General features: G+C 41.5%; 1 protein-coding gene across 9 annotated transcripts in view; it reads right to left on the bottom strand.

The window, feature by feature from the left end:
- Window positions 1-25,552, bottom strand: part of thrb (thyroid hormone receptor beta) — a 236,974-nt gene that overhangs the window by 117,853 nt on the left and 93,569 nt on the right. For all 9 annotated transcript variants that reach the window (XM_073024555.1, XM_073024556.1, XM_073024557.1 and 6 more), the window contains exons 4-5: window positions 6,658-6,758; window positions 1,573-1,720 (exon numbers count right to left, since the gene is read on the bottom strand). In XM_073024555.1, the coding sequence (XP_072880656.1) occupies window positions 1,573-1,720; window positions 6,658-6,758 (249 nt within the window). The remainder of the gene's footprint in view (window positions 1-1,572; window positions 1,721-6,657; window positions 6,759-25,552) is intronic.

Genomic DNA, 25,552 nt, shown 5'->3' with positions numbered 1-25,552 from the left:
ACGAGACCTGGGTGTCATTGTACACCAGTCATTGAAAGTGGGCATGCAGGTACAGCAGGCAGTGAAAAAGGCGAATGGTATGTTGGCATTCATAGCAAGAGGATTCAAGTACAGGAGCAGGGAGGTTCTACTGCAGTTGTACAAGGCCTTGGTGAGACCGCACCTAGAGTATTGTGTGCAGTTTTGGTCCCCTAATCTGAGGAAAGACATTCTTGCCATGGAGGAAGTACAAAGAAGGTTCACCAGATTGATTCCTGGGATGGCAGGACTTTCATATGAAGAAAGACTGGATCACTGGGCTTATACTCGCTGGAATTTAGAAGATTGAGGGGGGATCTTATTGAAACGTATAAAATTCTAAAGGGATTGGACAGGCTAGATGCAGGAAGATTGTTCCCGATGTTGGGGAAGTCCAGAACGAGGAGTCACAGTTTAAGGATAAAGGAGAAGCCTTTTAGGACCAAGATGAGGAGAAACTTCTTCACACAGAGAGTGGTGAATCTGTGGAATTCTCTGCCACAGGAAACAGTTGAGGCCGGTTCATTGGCTATATTTAAGAGGAAGTTAGATATGGCCCTTGTGGCTAAAGGGATCAGGGTATGGAGAGAAAGCAGGTACAGGGTTCTGAGTTGGATGATCAGCCATGATCATACTGAATGGCGGTGCAGGCTGGAAGGGCCGAATGGCCTACCCCTGCACCTATTTTCTTTGTTTCTATGAATCTGGCCAAGGGCAGACAGAGATGGATCTTCACTACTGCTCTAAACACCAGTGGTGTAACGGGCAGTGGGTAAGTACATGCTGGTATTTATGTATTAACACATATTTTATTCCATATCTGTACTTTAAACTTTAATTTTAATTTTATATAATTCTCTATAATTGCTGAATGTTGATTTTTTTTGCATGTCACACCCTGACCAGCACAGCATAACAAATTCCCAATACTCGTAAATGTACTGCTTATTCATTATGTGCTGTGTTGTATTACGTGGGCAATCATGGGCTTTCCATGACTATAATTGTTCTTGGCAAATTATCCTGTAGAAGTGGTTTGCCATTGCCTTCTTCTGGGCAGTGTCTTTACAAGACGGGTGACCCAGGCATTATCAATACTCTTTAGAGATTGTCTGCCTGGCGTCAGTGGTCACATAACCAGGACCTGTGATATGCACCAGCTGCTCATACGACCATCCACCACCTGCTTCATGTGACCCTGATCAGGGGCTAAGAAGGGACTACAACTTGCCCAAGGGTGACCTGTGGGCTAGTGGAGGGAAGAAGCACCTCACACCTCCTTTGGTAGAGACGTATCTCCACCACAACACCTCACGTCTGTACTTTAAGTTCTAACTCTATGTTTTGTATATTTCTTTATAATCGTTGGATATTGCTTTTTTGTTGCACTGTCTCACTCCGACCAACACACCCAATACATGGAAACGGTGAATAAAGTTGATCCTTGATCCTTACTAAATAACTGTAAATTTGTCAGTAAAGATTTTAGAGGGAAGGCTAATTTAAAACATTAAAAAATGATACAGTTGAAAAAGTGATATGAAGCTTGCTTACGGTCAGTTGCCATGCCGACAGCAATGCACTTTTTGAAGCGGCATTCTTGACATTGGTTCCTTGTTATTTTATCAATGGTGCATTTTCCGCTGTATTTACAGCTGTAGGTTGGATGAAGATTCTTCTGTATGGTTCTCCTAAAGAAACCCTAAAATCAAAAGACTAGGATTTATAAGAAGGTATTCCTTTACTTCATCTTAATACAAAGTGACGTTACACGCACACAAAATGGAGGTCACTAAAATCCTACAACCTTCAGTGTGTGCACTAATCTTGTAGTAGGAGATTATTTCATGCTTTGGGAGTTCGGCCTTTCTTGTGTCCTGACGTATCCTGATATTGTGGGCATTTGGGCATGCTGTGTTGGCGCTGGAAGTGGGGCGACACTTGTGGGTTGCCCCAGCACACTCTCAGTTGGTGGTAAAGATAGATACATCAGGGCAGGGGTTGCCAACCTTGTTTATGCCATTGGCCACAACAATTAACCAAGGAGTCCATAGACCCCAGGTTAGGGACATTTAAGAGACTCTTACAGTAGTGCTAGGAAGTTTGTGACCCCTGTAGAATTTTCTCTGTTTCTGCATAAATATGACCTAAAATGTGATCAGATCTTCATGTAAGTCCTAAAACTAGATAAAGAGAACCCAATTAAATAAATAACACTAAAACACTATACTTGTTCATTTATTTATTGGGAAAAATGATCCAATATTACATGTAATTGTTGGAAAAAGTATGTGAACTTCTGGTGTAATACCTTCTACAAAAGCTATTTGGAGTCGGGCGTTCCAATCAATGAGATGAGATTGGAGGTGTGGGTTGTAGAGGTGCCCTGCCCTATAAAAAAGACACACAAAGTCAGGCTACTGACAGAGCCTGCTCTTCTCAAGAAAGATCTTCTTTTGAGCACCATGCCTCGATCAAAACAACTTTCTGAGGACCTTAGAAGAAGAATTGAAGAGATACATGAAGCTGGAAAAGCCTGCAAAAACATTTCTAAAGACCTGAGTGTTCATCAGTCCAGAGTTAGAGAAATTATCTGCAAATGGATGAAATTCAGTACAGTTACTACTCTCCCTAGGAGTGGGTCTCCTGCAAAGATCACAATGTGTAATGCTGAAGGAGGCGAAAAAGAACCCAAGATTCACAGCAAAAAAACCCTGCAGAAATCTCTAGAACTTGCTAAACTCTTTGTTCACGTGTCCACGTATCTGCCCATTCAAGTCTGCTCCGCCATTTCATCATGGGTGCCCCAATTTTCCTCTCAGCCCCAATCTCCTGCCCTCTCCCCATAACCCTTCATCTGCTGACTAATCAAGGATCAATCATCCTCTGTCTTAAACATACCCAATGTGCGTGGCAAAGAATTGGAGGACAATTCATCGGATATACTTATAGGAGAAAAAGAAATACAATAGAATTTATGAAAAACTACTCATAAACAAAAACTGACGAACAATGTGCAAAAGCAGACAAAATGGTGCCAATAAAAAGTAATACTGAGAGCACGAGAGCTGTGGGAGGTAGGATGATACACGTTATGACTTGCAGAATAACGTGTATGATTAGCCTTCGATTCATTCAGTGCTCCCTCCTGATGCCCACTAACTCTCTCCTACGATGGGTGGAACTGTGATTTTGCTCCTACAGGTTTGTCGATGAAGCTTAGTGGCTGCCAAACTTACCCTGATCCTTGGAATTCTTTCCAGAACTGTGTCGAACAGCAGTGTGTATATTAAGATGGTGCAAGTCATACTGGAAGATGCGTTAATAAGGATAATGGTAACTGGGGTTTTGGCTGGATTTATGCAAGACAGGATTAACACGACTTTAGTACAGATTCAGCATCATCTTTTATACTGAGCAGTCATAGAACACCTTTCAGACAAGATAAAAGAAATGTTGCACCCATCAGCGTAGGCGGCAGCTATGGGTAAAGTATGGTGTTAACCACTACGCTATCCTGATATGGAAGTAAAAGTTCAAAGTAGATTTATTATCAAAGTATGTACCTGTCACTATACACTTCCCTGAGAATAATTTTCTTGTGGGCATTCACAGTAGAACAAAGAAATGCAATTGAATTAATGACAAACCTCACACAATGTGTAATAGAAGACAAAGTATGCAAATATAACAAAATAATAATAGTAGTTGTTAAAAATAAAAGTAATGGATACGTTCTCCACCCCCCCCCCCCAGTCTATCATGGGTACAGCCCTCCCCACCACTGAGCACATCTACACGGAGTGTTGTCACAGGAAAGCAGCATCCATCATCAGAGACCTGGGACACGCTCTCTTCTCTCTGCTGCCATCAGGAGGAAGGTACAAGTGCCTCAGGACTCACATCACCACGTTTAGGAACAGCTATTACCCCTCAATTATCAGGATCTTGGACCAAAGAGCATAACTTCACTCAACTTCGCTTGCCCCATCATTGAAATGTTCCCACAACCAAAGGACTCACTTTTAAGGACTTTTCAACTCATGTTCATGATATTTATTGCTTAATTATTTATTATTATTACTTCTTTCTTTTTGCATTTGCACGTTGCTGTCTTCTTCACTCTGGTTGAGCATCCAAGTTGGGTAGCCTTTCAATGATTCTGTTATGGTTATTATTCTATTTGTTGAGTACGCCCACAAGAAAATGAATCTCAGGGTTGTAAGTGGTGACATATATAGATAGATATACACACACCCTGTGATAACATTTACTTTGAACTTTAATAATAATATTAAATTGTACCATCTCGGATCGCAAGACTCTGCAGCAGATAGTGAGGTCAGCTGAGAAGATCATCAGGGTCTCTCTTCCCGTCATCATGGACATTTACACTACACGCTGCATCCGCAAAGAAAACAGCATTATGAAGGACCCCATGCACCCGTCATACAATCTCTTCTCCCTCCTGCCGTCTGGGAAAAGGCTCCGAAGCATTCGGGCTCTCACGACCAGACTATATAACAGCTTTTTCCCCCAAACTATCAGACTCCTCAATACCCGAAGCCTGGACTGACACCTTGCCCTACGGTCCTGTTTATTATTTATTGTAATGCCAGTACTGTTTTTGTGCACTTTATGCAGTCCAGTATAGGTCTGTAGTCTAGTATAGCTTTCTCCATGTTTTTTATTACATAGTTCAGTCTAGTTTTTGTACTGTGTCATGTGAACCATGGTCCTGAAAAACATTGTCTCATTTTTACTGTGTACTGTACCAGCAGTTATGGTCGAAATGACAAAAAAAGTGACTTGACTTGACTTGAAATAACTACTGAATAACATTGAGAACGTGAGTTGTAGAGTCAACACTTGCACCTTACCACAATATTTTAATTCTTGGATGTTTTTAGCATTTACTGCTTTATTTAAAGATTACTGCTTTTGGAAGCATTTGTAACTAAAATGTGGAATAATAACTGCGTGCAAATGAGAATGTGCAAATAAACGATTCTATGTCACAATAAAATTAGACTCAGTAAGGAAATATTACAAGTGACAATCAAACACTTTGTCAAAGAGGAGTTGGGGATTAGAGAGGAGGTTTTTGGGAGATACAGTGGAAGATGGGGAGGTGGGGGCAATTGTTATGATGGGAATATGTCCACAAGTTTAGATAGTGAACAATAAGGTAGAGAATTATCCCAGAATGAAAGGGCTAACGTACGAGGAGCGTCTGAACCCCACTGGAAACATCCTCCACATCCACTCTGTCTCAGCCCTTCAATATTCGATAGGTTTCAATGAGAACTTCCAACTTCATTCTTCTCAACTCCAGTGGGTGCAGGCCCAAAGCCATCAAATGCTCCTCATACATTAACCCTTTCATTCCCAGGATCATTCTCATGAACATTCTCTGGACCCTCTGCAATGCCAGAATAGGCGGAGGGTTTATGCTTGAGGAGCTGGGAAGAAGAGCAGGTGTTAAACAAGAATGTCGAAGGTGACGTCTGGGCAGCTAGGAGTAGGATTCAGTCCTTGCAGCAGCAAGATAGCGCAGCAGGCGGTTAGTGTAATGCTGTTCCAGCTCGGGGTGTCCGTATGGAGTCCCATCCCAGTGTCCTCTGCAAAGAATCTATATGTCCTCCCAGTGGGATTTCTCTGGGTGCTCCAGTTCTCTCCCACAGTCCAAACATGTACCGTGTAGGATAACTGGTCATTGTAAATTGTCCTGTGATTAGGTTAGGGTTAAATCGGGGTTACGGGGGTTGCTGGGCAGTGCATCTGAAAGGGCCAGAAGGGCCTATTAGGCATTGTGCCTCTAGATAAATAAATAAAAGATGTTGCATCCAAAGGCTGCAGGGGGTAAAAACAGAACGCACAAAGCCAGGTCAGAAATGATGTCTAGTTGCTAATGAAGAGTCTCGGTCTGAAACACTGACTGCTTATTCATTTTAATAGAAGCTGCCTAACCTGCTGAGTTCCTCCAGCAATTTGTATGTGGTACAATTCGTTCTCTGATCAGGTTTGCACTAATTTGGTGGAAGGAACAGATTTAAACTGTTGCTGTTACATCTCATTCTGCATTGTTACTGTTTTAATTTATTCTGTCTCAGTGCATCTGCAGTGATCTGATCGGTATGAACAGTATGCAAGACAAGCCTTCCAGTGGATCTTGGTACATATGACAATAATAAACCAGTTCCAAACCGAATAGCGGCAATGCTCTCAGAAGATGTCCTCTGGCAATTTACACCAAGAATAAATGAATACACTTTATTGTTTAAACACAGAGATTCTGCAGATGTTGGAAATCCAGAGCAACACACGCAAAATGCTGGAGGAACTCGGCAGGTCAGGCTGCATCAATGGAGGGGAATAAACAGTCGATGTTTCAGACTGAGACCGTTCATCAGGCTGGGAAGGAAGGAGGAAGAACCCAGTTCACTATTTTAAATTTGTTTCTGCAGTCAGATCGCTGAAACTGCTGCAAAAGCAAGATGTAGATCTGGGAAATGATGACGTGGTTGAGGACTTGAGAATAAATGGAGTGTTACCATGGAAGAGGATTATCCATCGGTTTTAAACCGGGGAGGAAGATCTAAGCAGAGAGAAGTACTGACAACTGGGGAACTCACTTACCTTACAGCCCTCACAGGTAATGCAACGATAATGGTAGCCTGTGGCTTTGTCCCCACACACAACACAGAGCTCATCTTTGTCCAGATAACTCGGTACGTAACCTTCAAAGTGACACAAAAGAGAAATAATGAGCGTTACAAAAATTTCTACTACATTTGCAATGACTCAATGAGATCACTCAGGAGGGTGGCATGGTAGGGTGGCAGTTAGCACAACGCTTTACAGCACCAATGACCCAGGTTCAATTCCCACCGCGGTTCGTACATTCTTCCATGGTACATTCATCTGCAGCTTAATGTGAAAAAGACTAAGGAGCTGGTGGTGGACCTGAGGAGGGCTAAGGCACCGGTGACCCCTGTTTCCATCCAAGGGGTCAGTGTGGACATGGTGGAGGATTACAAATACCTGGGGATACAAATTGACAATAAACTGGACTGGTCAAAGATCATTGAGGCTGTCTACAAGAAGGGTCAAAGCCGTCTCTACTTCCTGAGGAGACTGAGGTCCTTTAACATCTGCCGGACGATGCTGAGGATGTTCTACAAGTCTGTGGTGACCAGTTCTATCATGTTTGCTGTTGTGTGCTGGGGCAGCAGGCTGAGGGTAGCAGACACCAACAGAATCAACAAACTCATTCGTAAGGCCAGTGATGTTGTGGGGGTGGAACTGGACTCTCTGACGGTGGTGTCTGAAAAGAGGATGCTGTCCAAGTTGCATGCCATCTTGGACAATGTCTCCCATCCACTCCATAATGTGCTGGTTAGGCACAGGAGTACATTCAGCCAGAGACTCATTCCACCGAGATGTAACACTGAGCGTCATAGGAAGTCATTCCCGCCTGTGGCCATCAAACTTTACAACTCCTCCCTCGGAGTGTCAGACACCCTAAGCCAATGGGCTGGTCCTGGACTTATTTCCACTTGGCATGATTTACTTATTATTATTTAATTATTTATGGTTTTATATTGCTATATTTCTACACTATTCTTGGTTGGTGCGACTAACGAAACCCAGTTTCCCTCGGGATCAATAAAGTACGTGTCTGTCTGTCTGTCTGGGTTCCTTCCTGATGCTTTGGTTTCCTCTCACTTTCCAAAGACGTACGGTGTAGGGGTTAGTTGTAGGCGTACCATATTACTGGCGGCACTGGTTGGCTTCCCCTGCACATCCTTGAAATGTGTCAGTTGTTGATGCAAACAACACAACACATTTCACTGTGTGTTATGATGTAGTGTGACAAATAAAGCTCATCTTTCTTTCTCTCAAGAATGCCTGCAAAGAAACTGAGGTCAACATGTAACCTTTTACCAAAGACAGATGCGTAGGTGATGAAGTGTCCGCAGCTCATATTTTTGGAAAATAGATTCACATAATTTTAAACTTTATCTTGACTTTAATTTAGATTATACCAAAGAACAATAAATACGGTAATACTTGTGTCTATAAACAAGGAAGAAATGTTAAAGTTTCAGACTAAAGTAATTCTCCAGTGCTTTGTAAACCATAGAAACATAGAAAACCTACAGCACAATACAGGACCTTTGGCCCACAAAGTTGATTTTCAATATTTGAAATGATTTTGCTCTAGGGAAAATAGATTTTCACTATGAATTCCATCCGAACAGTAAGCTTGTGAATTGATTCAAGTGCCATCAAAAAAATTACTAACATTTATTTGTTTCTCTCTATTTTTCAACTGAACCCCACCACCTCATGTTCACGCCTATCATGGCCACTGGGCCGTATCTTGCAACGGTGTGTGTTGGTGTTCCACTAACACCTCCGCTCTTTCTCTGAACGTACCACTTTGCATATTGTATTAACTCATCTTGCCCAGTTGTCCGTATTGATGCATGAGCCTAGATTGCGAATATTGGAACAACTACATGGAGACAGAAGAGAGACTGCACATGCTGTAAATACGGAACGAATCTCCAGATAAATCTGACTGAGTGGTGCCACAACCAACTCTCACTCAATGTCAGCAAAAACCAAGGAATTGATTGTTGACTTGAGGAGGAGGAAAACAGAGGTCCGTGAGTCAGTCCTTATTGGAGGATCGGAGGTGGTTGGGTCACCAACTTTAAATTCCTTGGTTTTATTATTTCAGAGGGTCTGTGCTGGGCCCAGCACTTAAGTGTAATTATGAAGAAAGCATGGCTTTATTGTTATTATTTCTTACTTTTCTTCTGGATTTGCACAATTTGTTGTCTGCCCTGCTGGAGTGGTATTTCATTATTCTATTATGGTTCTTGGATTTAGTGAGTATGCCCACAAGACAATGAATCTCAGGGTTGTATTATGATATATATGTACATTGATAATAAATTCATTTTGAACTTTTAACTTATGACACACAGAATACATGCTGAACTAACCTAACAGGAACACTGCAACAATTATGTGTTACATTTCAATGTGGCTTCTCATCAGTGAAGGCTGAAAATCTCTTCAATAACCAGGTGAGCTAAAATCTGTGCAGAATGGAGCGACATGGTGGTGGAGTGAAGAGCACATTGCTTTACAGCAACTGCTAAACTAGGAGGTTACTGGTGGGGGTGGCACTGAACACAAAGCATTATGGCCGGTATCAGTCGGAGGGCACGGCATGTGTACACCACAATGTGGCAGATTCCTCCAAGGATTGAGATGAGTGTCCAGAGGTGTCCATGGAATCATAGTGTCATAAGACAAGGAAACAAACAGGTCCCGTAGCCCACCAAGACTTCAAAAGTTACTGATTTACACTCATCCAACACATTTATTGTCCCTCGTCTCCCATCAATTCAGAATCAGGTTTATTATCACTGTAATTCATGAAATTTGTTGTTCTGCGGCAGCAGTATAGTGCAGTACTTAAAAAGTTACAATAAGAAATACCAAAAAATAAATAAATAGTGCAAAAAGAGCTAAATAGTGAGGCAGTGTTCATGCTTTCACGAACCATTGGGAAATCTGCAGAGGGGAATAAGCTGTTCCTAAAACATTGAGTGTGGGTCTCCAGGCTCCTGTACCTCCTCTCTGATGGTGGCAATGAAAGGAGGTCCTGTCCTGGAAGATGGATGCCCTCAGTGCTGGGGAGGCCAGTGTCGATGGTGCTGGCTGAGTCTACCACCTTCTGCAGCCTTTTTTGACCCGGTACCGTGGCCCCTCCACACCAGACGGTGCTGCCACTAGACAGAATGCTCTCCACGGTACAGCTATAGAAATCTGCAAGTGTCTTTGGTGACATACTAAAGATTCCCCCAGATTCTCCTCCTCAAGATAGATAGATAGATAGATACTTTATTCATCCCCATGGGGGAAATTCAACATTTTTTCCAATGTCCCATACACTTATTGTAGCAAAACTAATTACATACAATACTTAACTCAGTAAAAATATGATATGCATCTAAAATCACCCTCTCAAAAAGCATTAATAATAGCTTTTAAAAAGTTCTTAAGTAGTTTACTTAAATACATTGAGTCCTAACCCCGGCACTTTAACATATCTTACTCCTGGCGGTTGAATTGTAAAGCCGAATGGCATTGGGGAGTATTGATCTCTTCATCCTGTCTGAGGAGCATTGCATCGATAGCAACCTGTCGCTGAACATTTACAATGGTCAATGAACATACGAGATGCCGGTCTTGGAGACATGAGGGGGATCTGAAGTAGTTGCCGGAAGCCCCTGTGGTCAAGGGTTCATATGCCAACTTCATAGAGAAGGCACTGAGGACCAGGATTGAACCTGGCTTGCTGGAGATGAACATTGGGAACTCCCTCAGAGTGCAACTGTGTCAAATTAAAGTTTGGTAACTATTCCATGCTAATATGTTTTGTCATTATTTTAGCTTTATGCACTTAGAACATAGGACAGTATAGGCCTTTTAGACAATGATGTTTGGCCAACCTTTTAAACTACTCCAAGATCAATGCAACTCTTCCCTCCTACATCCCCCTCCATGTTTTTATCATCTACGTGCCTACCTAAGTGAGGTGGCAGGGTGGAGGTCTGAGGCACTCTTTCTCTCTGCTAGTCTGCAGGTCACCCTCAGCAAGGTGTAGCACCTGCTTAGTCCCCGATCAGGGTCATGTGAAGCCCTGGGAGCTGGTGGTGGATGGTCGTGCATATCACGTCCTGGTTATGCCACCACTGAAGCCAAGCAAGCCAATCTCTGAAGAGTATTGATAATGGCTGGGGTCACCCATCTTGTAAAGACACTGCCCTGAAGAAAGCAATAGCAAACCACTTCTGTAGAAAAATCTGGCAACAACAATCACGGTCAAAGGCGACGACTGCCTATGTAATAAGACAGGGCACATAACTAATCAGCTAATCTAAGAGACTCTTAAATATCCCTAATGTATCTACCTCTACCACTACCCTTGGCAGGGCATTCCACACACTTTCAGCTAATTCTTCCTCCATGATTCAAGATAAACATGAGCATAAACAGATAATGGAAATGCAATCATAGTGTGGGTTAGAATCAGGGACATCTTCAAAAGGTAACCATTATGAAGGGCCCTCACTACCCAGGATATCAATTTAAAAAACAGTGGTGCAAAGGAGCCACATAGAACACTACAGCACAGTCACAGGGCCTTTGGTCCACAATTTTGAGCTGACCCTATCATCGTTCAAAGATCAATCTAATCCTTCACTTCCACATAGTCCTCCATTTGTCTAATGTATCTGTCTCTACCACCACCCCGGCAGTGTGTTCCATGGACCCACCACTCTCTGTGTGATATCCCTCCTATACTTTCCCCCAATCACCTTAAAACTATGTTCTGTCATATTAGCGATTTCTGCCTTGGGAAAAAGTCTCTGGCTATCTACTTGACCTGTCTCTTAACAAACTGTACACCTCTATCAGGTCACCTCTCATCCTCCTTCACTCGAAACAGAAAATAATAACTGATTTATAGAGCAAGTTTCATACTGACGATGTATGTAGTTTAAACTGCTTTACAAGAGGATAAAGTGAAATGAATAAAAGAAAGTAAAAGACAATATTGTGTTAGTTGTAATCCCATATCTTCTGCTAATTTTACCTTCCAGAAGCTTGTGTCCCCTTTGCATTAAATACTGCTTCTCCCATCACGTCTCTTATTTTTCTAGACTGGTAAATCCACCCTAGACAGAATAGTCCTTGCAAATCTCAGAATGCTCTCACAGCTCCCTTATACTACTGCACAAGTCACAAGATCACGAATATGACACTTGATACCGTAGCTGATTTCTTATTAATTTCAGATTTCAGACCATCTCTTGCTCAAACAACTTGCCTTCCGTTTGACACTATGATTGTCACCGCCCATTTGATGCTCCTTCTCAGTTATCAATGGCTTTGGATTAGTACTCCGGAGAACAATTTCATATTTCTGCTTTTGGCATTGGCAAATCAGTCCCTTTTTGATTTACTTTCTTATATAATCTCTTTCCATATTGTGTTTTGATGTACAAGTGAAAGATAAATCTAAACCTGAATCTGAATCTTTCCAATGTTACACTTGAAGTCAGATTTTTCAATTTTACAAATAATTTTTAAAAATGGGCACTGACATGCATCGAACTAAAACCTATTTACAGTAAATTGATAAGGAATAATGTTCAATTGTCGCGGTGCAGAGTAAGATTTTCAGCTATTTTCTGCCAAAAATATTGACAGGGCCATTTATTTACAGAATTATTTTTTTTTAAATGTACATCTTTGCCTAGTGAGTTACACTACAATATAAAGCTCCTAATAAATTTATCGGTAATACAGTGTGGTGCAACTGAATTAAAACTATGCTCCGTCAAAATTTTGCAACATTTTCAACCCAGAGATAAAAATTGTGAATGAAATTTTGACCTTACAGCATGTCACGGAATGGCAGGTAATTTTATAGCACACCGATACGTTAAGCCTTTACATTATTTCATAACTTGAGACCACACTTTCGTACTTGCATTGGAATATAAGAAAGTAATTGATTCAGAATTTCACATCAAAATAGTTCACAAATCTAAGCACGAACTTGGGTATTCGTGCAACTGATAAATCCTCACAGACAGCAAAACATTCAACCAGACACTTCTATTCAGGGTTTCTGGGAATCAGACAGGACAAATCAGAAGATGAAAATTAGGTTTGAGAATGGATGGTACCTTTTCTCGGAGAGAATGATGGTGATTCTTCTTGACAAAAAACACCTTTGCCATCACTAAAATATTCAGGCTGGCCGAAGCGATTCATACTTGTATTCATGTTACAATACTCGTTCTTGAACTCGTTTCCAGGGAAACTGGAAGGCTGATTCACAATCCAGGTCTGGTCCATGCAAATGTTGCTCCCGTGAGGAGCCAGAACATTATAGCAACCATAAACCTGGTTGTCCTCTCGGTATCCACAAAATTCCGGTGGCTGCACGTAGCAATCACTGTTGATTGGCAGTGGTGCCTCATATAGATCTTCCACATAGTAGTTCATTTTACAAGTCTATATGGTGCTTCCAAGATAAACTTAGAGGACTGATTATCTTGTGAAAAATATTACCATAGAATGATGCACCTCAACATCGAAGTTAGGCATTTCTTGTGCGTGCGTACCTCTCTGAGTGCTGAAATCCAATTTATACACAGGTGCTTGCAACACTCCCTGCTGATAGCTACACGACAAAGGAAGCAGAAGGAAGACAGCCAAAGCCAAGGGCCTTAATCTGTGATGGGGTCCAATTCGGGTGACAGACAGACGCACAGTCAAGTAGACTACCGTCAGACAGCAAGCTCAATACTGAATAGTCCATAATCTTTTCTTAAAATTACTCTAATCCACCAAATCAGAGTGTATGTCAAAAATATGAACTTAAAATGCCCATGTTAATTTTGTAATGTTAATAAAGTAATAAGTAAATAAATCCATGAAATTCTACTAAGTTGTGTTTATAACTATACTATCATAACTTAAACACTATTATTAAGTCCATTGGTTGTTTTAAGAGTATTAAGTTGTTCTGTAATGAAGCACATTAACAATTTGTTTTAAGGATCTGTTTGGAGTCTCAGAGTTTGCCCCATTAAACAGATAATCAATCTACTGGCTAAAAACAATTAATTTATTTTTAATATAAGAAATATGGATAAGTAGACTTAAGGGCTAGGAATAAAGTTAAAAAAATCAATAACAGCATGTACCACTGATTACAAACTAAGACTCGCAAAAATTCATTAGCCGTATTGATCAGAGTATTAGCCTTATGCCAAGTTAGCTCGACAATGATGATTATATTAAGCAGCTCCCAGCAGACCTTTAGCAGATAAAGATATGTGCATTTTAACAAATTAAAAACACTTCAAATACTACTGATTTCAAATAACAACCAAATTCAGTTTTAATGTTTAATCAGTTGTAAAATCCTCAGTCTGAGTGACACATCAATCAATGGGCTGAAGTGTGACATTGAATTATGTCGGAAATTCAGATTGGGTGGGTGGCAGGGATTGGAACTGGGTGCTGTGAAGGGTTTATACTGAGCAGGATCCAGAGTAAACTGAAACACTTGACAGGTAAACACTACAAAAAGTGCCAAGGCTATACATTAAGTTTTAATAATGCATATGAAAAAGTTTTACACAGATCTAATGAAAACATTTTTTCTAAAGTTAATCACTATATAACGAGAGTCAGGCAATAAGACTTTAACGCGATCAAATCTGACATCTGTTGGTTTTGAGGTACTCCAAGGTAAAGGGTGGCTTAAATCTGTAGGAATCAAGCGATTATACCAGTTTAACTTTTTCATGAGGTGAAACACTTTAATCTTTCCTACGTCCGGCAAGTCTAAATCAACTTCAATTGAACGTTTGTTTGTTAGATCATTTCAAAAGAAATGAAGTTGAGTGCATTTTTTAATATTCCTTGGATCCCAAGATCAAAGTTCAAAGTAAATTTATTATCAAAATACATATATGTGTTCATATACAATCCTGAGATTCATTTTCTTGCAAGCATTCACAGTAAATACAAAGAAACACAACAGAATCAATGAAAAACCACACAGCAAAACCTTTGCTACCAGTTAGCTGTAGCCAGATGGTCAGAATATCAACAAGGATCAATTTTATTCACCATTTACATTTACATTAGGAACTTGCTATGCAACAAAAAACAATAACATTCAACAATTAGGAGTGTGATCACTCAAGCTGAGTATGATGCCCTCCTAAGAGGTTGTCTATTGGTGGGTCCTCAGGTGGCCGTAGAAGCCGATCTGGGATCCACGTATTCTGGTGCCATGTGGGCACGAGAAAGTGGAGGCTGTGGTTAGTGACGGGGTCTTTTGGTTATTCAAATTCAACAATTATAAAGAATAAAGTATATGAAAATAAACTAATGATTAAAGTACAGACATTGAATAAAATCTGCATTAATACATAAGTGCTGGCAAGTATTTACAATATAAACAGCATTGTTTAATGTGTGGAGCGATGGGGGGGTAATAGATAGAGGGGGTGGGTGGGGGTAATTAGAATGGTTGATTAGATTAACTGCTTTTTAAGGTGGTGTGAAAATTTTTGACTTAAAAGCCCTACAGTTCTTTCCAGAGTGAGTTTTTGGAAAAGGCAGTTTGCAGGGTGCGTAGTGCCTGCTGTGATTTTTTCTGCATTTCTTTGTCCTGGACACATACAAGCCCTGCAGTGATGGTATATACTTCAACATATTGAGAACTTGCAACTCGTTAATCTAAAAACAATTCGCACTGAACACCAAAGAGTGAACTAATGAGAAACTCCATAATTAAACATTTTGATACCACTATTCTCACCGTTTATCTTTGGTGAGATACGTCTCTACCAAAGGAGGTGTAAGGTGCTCCTTCCCTCCGCTCGCCTGCAGGTCGCCCATGGGCAGGGTGCTAAAACGCCACCCCTGATCATGGTCACGTGAAGCCATGGGTTCAGGTGGAGCAGGTGTGGTAGAAACTTGGTCGTATGAGCAGCTGGTGCACATCACGAATCCTGGTTATGCAACCACTGGTGTCTGGTAGACAATCTCTGAAGAGTATTAATAATGGCTGGGGTCACTTGTCTTGTAAAGACCCAGAAGAAGACAATGGCAAACCACTTCTACAGAAGAATTTGCCAAGAACAATCAGACCACAATTGCTCACATCTTATGACACGGCACATAACAAACGATTCTTACCACATGAAACCTCTTAATATCGACAAAGTACTTTTCTCCTCAACATCTTCACCTTTAAAGAACACTGCTGATAAGGACAAGATGATCTCATTGCTAACATTTTTAAAACCCATGCAAGAGTTGTAGGAGCTGGAAACTGCAGTCAGATTGGTTCGCTTCTTTCCAAGTGTACCTTCATCCAGGTTGAAGAATTGTCTGGATGATTGTTGCATTCACGGTAACGTAGCAGTTTGCACAACACTTTATAGTACCAGCAACCCAGGTTCAATTCCCGCTGCTGTCTTTGTGGGATTCCTCTGGGTGCTCTGTTTTTTTCTCACATTCCAAAGACGTACTGGTGGGTAGGCTAACTGGTCATTGTAAATTGCTCCATGATTAGGCTAGGATTAAATCGCAGAATTGCTGGATGGCACCACTTGAAGGGCCAGAAGGGCCTATTCCACTTTGTATCTCAACAAAATATATACAAATAAAAATAAGACTGTGTTTCCAATAAGTGTCATTTAGAGTTACCTTATATGGAAGTGTACATGAATGAGACATCGTGTTGGGCATTGTTGCTTGCAGAGAACCAGGTTCTGTGTTGCTGCTGCAGATTTTCTTACGTTTTACAACAGCAGTTTGCAGTGATGCTGTGTCTCAGGGGGAAGAAGTCGTTACTGCCTTCACGCTGCGCAGACACTTCTCTGCGCCTCCCGCAAACAATGAATATTCAGAACTGCGACTTTGCTGAATTTATTGCACAGCTAAGTCATCACCTGAGGACCTTGGGTTCAAAGCTGGCCATGAGTTTTCAGGATACAAGAAGAGTGGGCTCAACCTCAACTGACATCATTCTTATCGCTTGCTGTCCTAAGGCACACCCAGCTGCCCCAACTTGACATCTTCTGGAGTCCTTTATAGACTCCTCTGCATTCTCACCTGATCCTCTAACTGTAATGATTAAATAGTTGAAGAAGAGGTGTATTATATACAAAATAATCATGAGATTAAAATAACACAAAGTAAAAAAAGACCATCGCAAATGCTGAAATTAAGACCATTTCCAAAACAAAAACTGAATTCAAGGCAGATGTAAGCTGACTCTCTGCCCCACTTTCTGTCTCTCTCCCTGATGCTCACTCTCTCTCTGCCCCACTTTCTCTCTCTTTCTACTCTCTTCTACTCAGTCTCTCTCTCTGATGCTCACTCTCCTTCAAGTTCACTCACTCTTTCTCTCCCTCATGCTCTCTCTCTACCCCACTTCCCCCCTCTCTTCCTGACACTCACTCTCTCTTTCTTTCCCTCTCTCTGTCTCTCACTGACAACTGTGAGTTCCCAATAGAGACCTCACATGATCATTTACTCATACCGCTCAAGGACAAATCAGAGTTAAAATACCTTCACTACCATAAACAAAATGCCAAAGGCTTTGTTTCAGCCCATTTTGGAGGTCAGACAGTTCTGTTCACTGGGACAATGAAGTAGAAGCCAAGTCCCATTGGCCACTGACAAATATGAACAACAAGTGAATCTTGATTAAATGGACTCAGATCCAGATTCAGATCCAGAGTTATGGTTATTATCATTGATGTATATCACATGAAATTCATTGTTTTGCTTTGGCATTTCAGTGTGAATACATTAGACCATAAGACATAGGAGAAGAATTAGGCCATTCAGTCCATCAAGTAGGCTGCACCATTTAATTACAGTTGATCATTTCCCTCATTTCCCTTACTCCCCCCCCCCCATTCTACTAAACGCCAGTGAATACAGGCCCAAAGTCATCAAATGCTCCTCATTCGTTAACTCTCTCATTCTCGAGATAATTCTCACAAACCTCTGGATCACCTCAAATGCCAGTACATCTTTTCTTAGATAAGATGCCCCAAACTGCTCACAATACTCCAAATGTGATTTGATCAACCCCTTAACAAAGCCTCAGTATTACATCCTTGCTTTGATATTTTAATCCTCTCAGAATGAAGGCTAACATTGCATTTGTCCAATTTCACCTTCTCAACATGCCTGAATCTAATCATTACCTCATTACTGGTAATTCAGCTTTAGGGAAACCAGTTGTTCCAGTTTATCAGCATGTAAGTGTCATAAGAAAGAGGGCACGATAGCGCCTCTTCTTTGCTAGAGGTTTACGTAGATTCAGCATGACACAAGCTTCTATAGATGCACAGTGAGAGTTTGCTAACTGATTGCGGCACGGTCTGGGATGGAAACACCAAGACCCAGGAATGAAAAAGGCTACACAAAGTTGTGGATACAGCCAGCCCATCGCAGGCAAATCCCTCCTCACCACTGAGCACATCTATAGGCAGCACTGCCACATCCATTATCAAGGACCCCCAACATCCAGGCCATGCTCTCTTCTTGCTACGAGCATCAGCCAGGAGGTACAGGAGCCTTAGGTCCCACACCACCAGGTTCAGGAACAGTTATAACCTTATAACTATCAGGCTCCTGAACCAGCACTGATAACTTCATTCACCACAACACTGAACTGATTCTACGATCCACAGAGTCCCTTTCAAGGACTCTTTATGGCTCATTTTCTCAGTATTATCTTTATTTCCGCTGTTTGTCAGTCTTTGTTTATATATAGTTTTTCATAAATCTATTGTACTCCAATACTTTCCTGTAACTGCCTGCTAAGAAAATGAAGCTCTAGCTAATATATGCTGACATATACAGTGGATTCTGGTTAATTGGGACACATCGGGACCAGTAGATTTTGGCTCAAATAAGCGGCTTCCTCAATTAGCCAAAGTTTCATGGAAATAGATAAAAATGTATAAAAAAGACAAACTACCATTTAACTGAGTAACAAATTATGTACTTAAATGAAATACAGAACAAATTAGTACACAGACAATACTATGATAGTACTATAAAACTGTAGTTTCTAACAGTTATTGACAGAGGAATTGATCCACAGTGTACACTTTCTCCTTGGAGCGATGCAGGTTGAGAGGTGACCTGATAGAGGTGTATAAGATGATACACCTTATATCTAGGGTTCTCTATGATCAGAGGGACACAGATAGAGTGGATGTGGAGAGGATGTTTCCAATAGTGGGGGAGTCTAGGAGCAGAGGACACAGATATGGTGGATGTGGAGAGGATGTTTCCAATAGTGGGGGAGGCTAGGAGCAGAGGACACAGATATGGTGGATGTGGAGAGGATATTTCCTATAGTGGGGGAGTCTAGGACTAGAGGACACAGATAGAGTGGTTGTGGAGAGGATGTTTCGTATAGTGGGGGAGTCTAGGATCAGAGGGACACAGATAGAGTGGATGTGTAGAGTCTGTGAATAGTCAGAGGCTTTTCCCCAGGGCTGAAATGGCTAGCACAAGAGGGCAGAGTTTTAAGGTGCTTGGAAGTAGGTACAGAGGAGATGTCGGGGTGTTTTTTTACGCAGAGAGTGGTGAGTGTGTGGAATGGGCTGCCGGCGGCGGTGGTGGAGGTGGAAACGATAGGGTCTTTTAAGAGACTCCTGGATGGGTACATGGAGCTTAGAAAAATAGAGAGCTATGGGTAAAGCCTGGGTAGTTCTAAGGTAGGGACATGTTCGGCACAGCTTTGTGGGCCAAAGGGCCAGTATTGTGCTGTAGGTTTTCTATGTTTCTACACTGCTATGTTCTTTTGATTGTCTGGTGAAGGGGCTTGTCGTGTCCATTCTGGGGCAGCTCACTCACCTGTGGGCGCCCACCGGACACTCAGCTCCCACCTTTACCTCCAAGTAGCTGTTTGCATGTGATAGCAGCCATGCCCCGGTACACCGTTCCGACAGGTGGACTAAACCAGGTAAGGGTAGCCGATGAACCACATACCCTGGTGAGATAGGGACATGCTTATCGCAGGATGTAAAGTCTGCAGTGGCAGACTGGGTGCATAGGACCTAAGTGAGATCCAACAACCGTAGAGAGAGAAGCACAAGACAAGACATAGAAGAAATTATGGTCAGTTTGTGACGACTACTCGTACTGGTGGGCCCACACTTCCAAGGCCAAGAGAGCGGACCTGCCCCAGTGCAGCGGTTTTTCCACTCTAAAAACTTGTCTCTTGTCATCGTTGGATATAATGGACATCCAAAATTTAATATAAAGCATAATGAGTCAAGTGTAGGCTTGCTTGAGATGCTGATGTATTTTGGTTAGAGTTTATTTAAAATCACTAATCAGTAGACCATTTTCATGACTTTGTAAATGACATTTTATTTCTAAAATCCAGTCAATAATTTACACTTTGGTGAGGAACAATTACAACAAATTCAGAGACTCTACCTGCTTAATGAATATCAATTTATCTTATTTTTGCTTTGTAGCTTGTCACATCAAAGCACTTCTCTTCTGAAGCACACAGACTATTTCCCTAATGAGGATAATTCTGATTTGATTTTCGTAAACAGCTTGTTTTTCTCAAGCACTTCTTTCCCGGAGTACTCAGCAACTACGGTTATACTTCACAAAGTCATCAAAATATTAGTAATTTCCATAAACTGTTCCCACAGAGAGTGGTGTGTAGTGTCCAATGACATAGATCGGCACAGACTAGATGGGCCAAAGGGCCTGTTCAGATCTTTATAACTGTAGGGCTGAATGAACCAATTTTGTTCCTACGTCTTATGGTCTTCTGTAGAATGTTAATATTACACAGACTACCTTTTTGGTAGTGCCTGTCATGTGACCAGAATTAAAACTAGTGGATTCTAACAATGAGCTGCTCAGAACTAGAGAGAATTAATATTCAGTGGCCACTTTATTAAGATATATCTGCACACCTGCCCGTTTATGCAAATATCTAATCAGACACTCATGTGGCAGCAACTCAGTGCATAAAGGCATACAGATGTGGCCAAGAGGTTCAGTTGTTGTTCAGACCAAACATCAGAGTGGGGAAGAAATGTGATCTAAGTGACTTTAACCATGGAATGATTGTTGGTGTCAGATGGGTGGTGTTCACCCACTGGATGTTTTTTTTTAGACACTGTTGTGCGTGAAAATCACTGGAGATCAGCAGTTTCTGAGATATTTAAACCATCCCATCTGGCACCAACAACCATACCATTCTTTGTGAATCCTATAATCTGTTGTGTGTGAAAATCCCAGACGCTAGAGTTCCCAGAGAATGGGATGAAAACAAAAAAAAATACATCCAGTGTGCAGCAGTTTTGTGGGCAAAAATGTCTTGTTAATTAATGAGGGCGGTCAGGGGAGAATGGACAGACTGGTTCAAGCTGACAGGAAGGCAACAATAACTCAGATAACCATGTGTTAAAACAGTGGTGTGCAGAAGAGCATCTCTGAAAACACAACACGCTGAACCTTGAAGTGGATGGGCTACAGTAGCAGAAGACAATGAACATACATTCAGTGGCCACTTCATTAGGTACAGGAGATACGCAATGAGCTGGCCACTGACTGTAATTAATTACAACAGTGTGACTGTATTTTTAAAATTGCAGTAAATATACCAAAGGGTTTAGAACAATTTTGCATCAACTTAACAGATAATCAATTTTTCTTATGCTAAAAACCATATTCTCCTAATTTTAAGTGAACTACAATCTATGAGAACTGAAACCTTTTAATGATCACAGGAATAAAATGAACTCAAAAAAGGATTAAATATGGCAATCATGGTCAATCAATAGGTGCCAAAAACACTTTTTATCCTGTGATTAAAGCTTATACATCTGCCTAAGTCTTATCGACCTACTAAACACCTGACTTTGTACTTAAAGTAGCTTTGACAACTAAGAGAGGGAATCAGCTTATCAGTCAAGTATTTTTAACATCTAAGCAGAAGCTAGTGTTCGATTCTTTTCCGAAACACAAGAGGTTCTCCAGATGCTGGAAATCTGGTAGTGCTAAAGAAGGGTCAAGGTCCGAAACATCAGCTGTTTATTCATTTCCATAGAGGCTCAAGTATTTTGTGTGTGATGCTTCACTCTTTGTTTTTGTTTATTTTTCCTCTAAGTTTGACAGTGTATGCGTGGGCTTAATTTCCATCTCAGTGGATGACTTTTTGACATTCACATTGCAATAAGCATGGGTGTCTAAACAATATCAGATACTAAATGCAAACTGACTGCATTAAAGATTCAAAGTACATTTATTAGCCTGTGAGGAGTCTGTATGTTCTCCCCATGACCACATGGGTTTCCTCCCACAGTCCGAAGACCGGCTGGTTGGTGGGTAAATTGGCCATCAAACACCCAACGTGCAAAAAAAGATCCAATTGCGCAAACAGCAAAAGGCGAGTGGACAACACATACAGAGTCAAACATCAAACCAGGAGTCCAGTAGTGTTTACTCCAGTTCAGTGCACCCCAGTCCACGCTGATCGTCCCCATCAAACAGCTCAAAAACAGCGAAAAAGGATTTAACCAGAATCCAGGAACACATGCAACATGAACCTCAAAGTCGCCCAAAATGAGTCCACAGCTTCGCTGATCAACCCTTGCAACATGGATCCTAAGACTCCTACGCTTTCCTTTGACAGCAGCTAGCAAGAAGGTGAGGAAGACCGGTCAAACACGTTAGAGGCTGACTTCAAAATATTTAAGAGATGTGCCTCTTAATGTGAGAATCAGAATTAAACTTAAGCACACAAGATTCAGCAGATGCTGGAAATCCAAAGCAACACACACAAAATGCTGGAGGAACTCAGCAGGTCAGGCAGCATCCATGGAAATGAATAAACAGTCAACATTTAAGGCTGAGACCCTTTATCAGGAAATTGACATCATTTCTGAGCTTGCATTGTGCACTCTGTTTTTACCCACCCTCTGAGGCCTTGGATACAACATCTCCCAATGTTGCTGCTGGGACTCAACTGGCCTCACTCTCAGCTTCACCTTTAGTGACGATGCGTACCTTCTCCCAACCCCTCAGAAATAAACCCACTCCACATTCCTGCTCACTAGCAAATGTACGAGTTAGTCAGGAGCAAGTCAGAAGCCCCCTGAGCTTACCTGTCACTCAGTATGACCATTGCCAATAAAGGAATAATTAGAATTAATACCAGTCGGGAAATGTAGAGGAGACACGAGCTAAAAGCAGGGCAGTAGAGACGATTCAGCAGTGAACCATAACTTTAATAATTGACCACAAAATAACAAATCACAAGGGGCCACAAAACAAGAGAGAACAAAAAGCACAAATAACAGGCGACAAGGTAAACTTCAGACAGGGAAAGTGAAAGTGGCTGGTTTGAGGAGTGAACAAGGACTGTGACTGAGAACTGGGGTTAAATAGGCTGCAGGTGATGAGTCTGGAATGAGAGGCAAGTAAATCCTATTACAGATATCCCACCCTGCAAAAACTCATTTCAGGGAGGTAGCACCCCGTCACCCCCCACTTCCCCCGGTCGACCTCCAAGGGTTCATGTACCATTTTGTTTAGTGTTTTTGTCTAGTCTGTAGACCAAGTTGGGTATGTGCAGAAAATGTGACATTAAAATATGTACTTATATTATCATGGAGTCATTTTTTAATTCTATTACAACTTTAAGCAAGTCTACAGGGAGTTTGGTCTCATTGCGTAGGACATCAATAGAGTAGCTCCTTAGCAGCTAGCCGGCTAGTTTAAATAACATTAACTATGCCAATGAATGAATGACACCTGTTAAACTCACCTCAACATGTCTTTTACATTTTAACCCACCGTGGGCAACAGAAAAGTCACTGTTGCAAACAGTGCAGCGAGCAATACTGTCATTATTTTTTAGGTCAACTGTAAAGCCCGCCCACAGAGAAAACTGATAGGTCTACTTAGCACGAAGAGCGACCAATCAGGATGCTCCCTCTCGCACTTCCTCTCCCTCTCAAAAAAAAAATCGATTTCTGGGATAATTTGCGGGCGTCAGGGAGCCGCTATCAATATGTGGGAGACTCCTGGAACTTCCGGGAGAGGTGGGATGTCTGCTATTAGCTGGGTAGAGACAGGGAGGTGCTTGTATGTGAAGGCTAGGAAGTATCTGAGGGAGCAGGCCTGGAAATATCAAATATAAAACTATCTGTCCCCATTCACCCTATTGAACCCCAGTGCACTGATATCCCTAAATTAATGTTCTGGCTGCTTCTCCAGTCGGTCTGATTGGAACTGTCTACTCTTGGAACAATCTGTACAATGTCAGCTGCTCTAATTGGCAACTTGCTTTAGAAGGCTGTTGGATAACTCAATTAGTTAGTTTTGGTCAGACACTATTCTTACTGAAGTGTACTGAAGAGTTGTAGATGCTAGTTTATATACATTTGTTCAATTTGCATAGCACGTTTTAACAGTATCTGTTTTTGCCCCTTGGGTATTTACATGAACAGTGGATAAATAACACGAGATTCTAAAGACGCTGAACACACAAAATTAAAGTTAATATATTTCGAAAGCCCTTTTACCTTTTGTATCATTTTGCCACTTGCAGTTGGTGCGTTGAACAGAAGTCGCGTCAACCAACAAATAAAATTTACAAATTTGACGGCGCAATTAACTAAACAAAAATTCTTTCTAAAACAATTAAAACTATATGAAAATTAACACAAGTTAGTAATCTTGCAATCAGCACAGATCTTTGTCCCCCAAGAGTATTTCAGCATCTATTTGAGGATACCATGGGCGGCATACCAAAGGTCAACGCTTTACAGTACCAGCGAGCCGTGTTCAATTCTCTCTGCCATCTGTAAGGAGTTTGTACGTTCTCCCTGTGACTGTGTGTGCTTTCTTCAGGCTTTCCCCCACGGTCCAAACATGTGGCATTTAGTAGGTTAATTGTAAACTGTCCTGTGATTAGGCTCGGGTTAAATTGGGGGATTGCTGGGTGGCACGGCTCAAAGGGCTGGAAATGCCTTTTCCACCCTATACCCAAACAAATAAATTAACAAATTAAAAATCCAGGTCACGTCAGAACTTTCTGCTGAGCATTGTGGGCATGTGTGGCAACACTTTCAGGTGTCTATCTAAACACCTCTCGAACATCGCTGTTGTTTAAAGGCCAACTGCAAGAGTCCAGGGCAGGTACGTTCACGTCAGAAGGAAGGACAAGGGTGGCAAGGAAAGAGAACCTCGGATGCCAAAGACAGGTGATAAATTCAGTCAAGAAGAAAAAGAAAAAATATCTAAAGCTTTGGAAGTCAAAATCAAACAGAGCCCTTGAGGAGTATAAAGAGGCCAAAAAAGAACTCAAGAAGGGAATTAGGAAAGCCAGGAGGGGCCATGAAAAGTCCTTGGCTAGTAGGATTCAGTGAATGCCAAGGCATTCTATACATACTTTAAGAGCAGTGGATAACTAGGGAGAGGGTAGGAGCCCTCTAGTATAAAGGGAAGAACGATGCAGACGATGTGGGTGAAGTCCCCAATAAGTTCATCAGTACTGTATACCATAGACCAGTGAGTCTCATCTCAGTGATCCTCATCTCATCAGTACTGTATACCATAGACCAGTGATCCTCATCTCATCAGTACTGTATACTGTAGACCAGTGATCCTCATCTCATCAGCACTGTATACTGTAGACCAGTGATCCTCATCTCATCAGTACTGTATACTGTAGACCAGTGATCCTCATCTCATCAGTACTGTATACCATAGACCAGTGATCCTCATCTCATCAGTACTGTATACTGTAGACCAGTGATCCTCATCTCATCAGTACTGTATACCATAGACCAGTGAGTCTCATCTCAGTGATCCTCATCTCATCAGTACTGTATACTGTAGA

This window comes from Hemitrygon akajei, chromosome 20, assembly GCF_048418815.1.
Source record: "Hemitrygon akajei chromosome 20, sHemAka1.3, whole genome shotgun sequence".
NCBI lineage: Eukaryota > Metazoa > Chordata > Chondrichthyes > Myliobatiformes > Dasyatidae > Hemitrygon > Hemitrygon akajei.
This window is presented reverse-complemented; position numbering and strand designations above follow the sequence as displayed.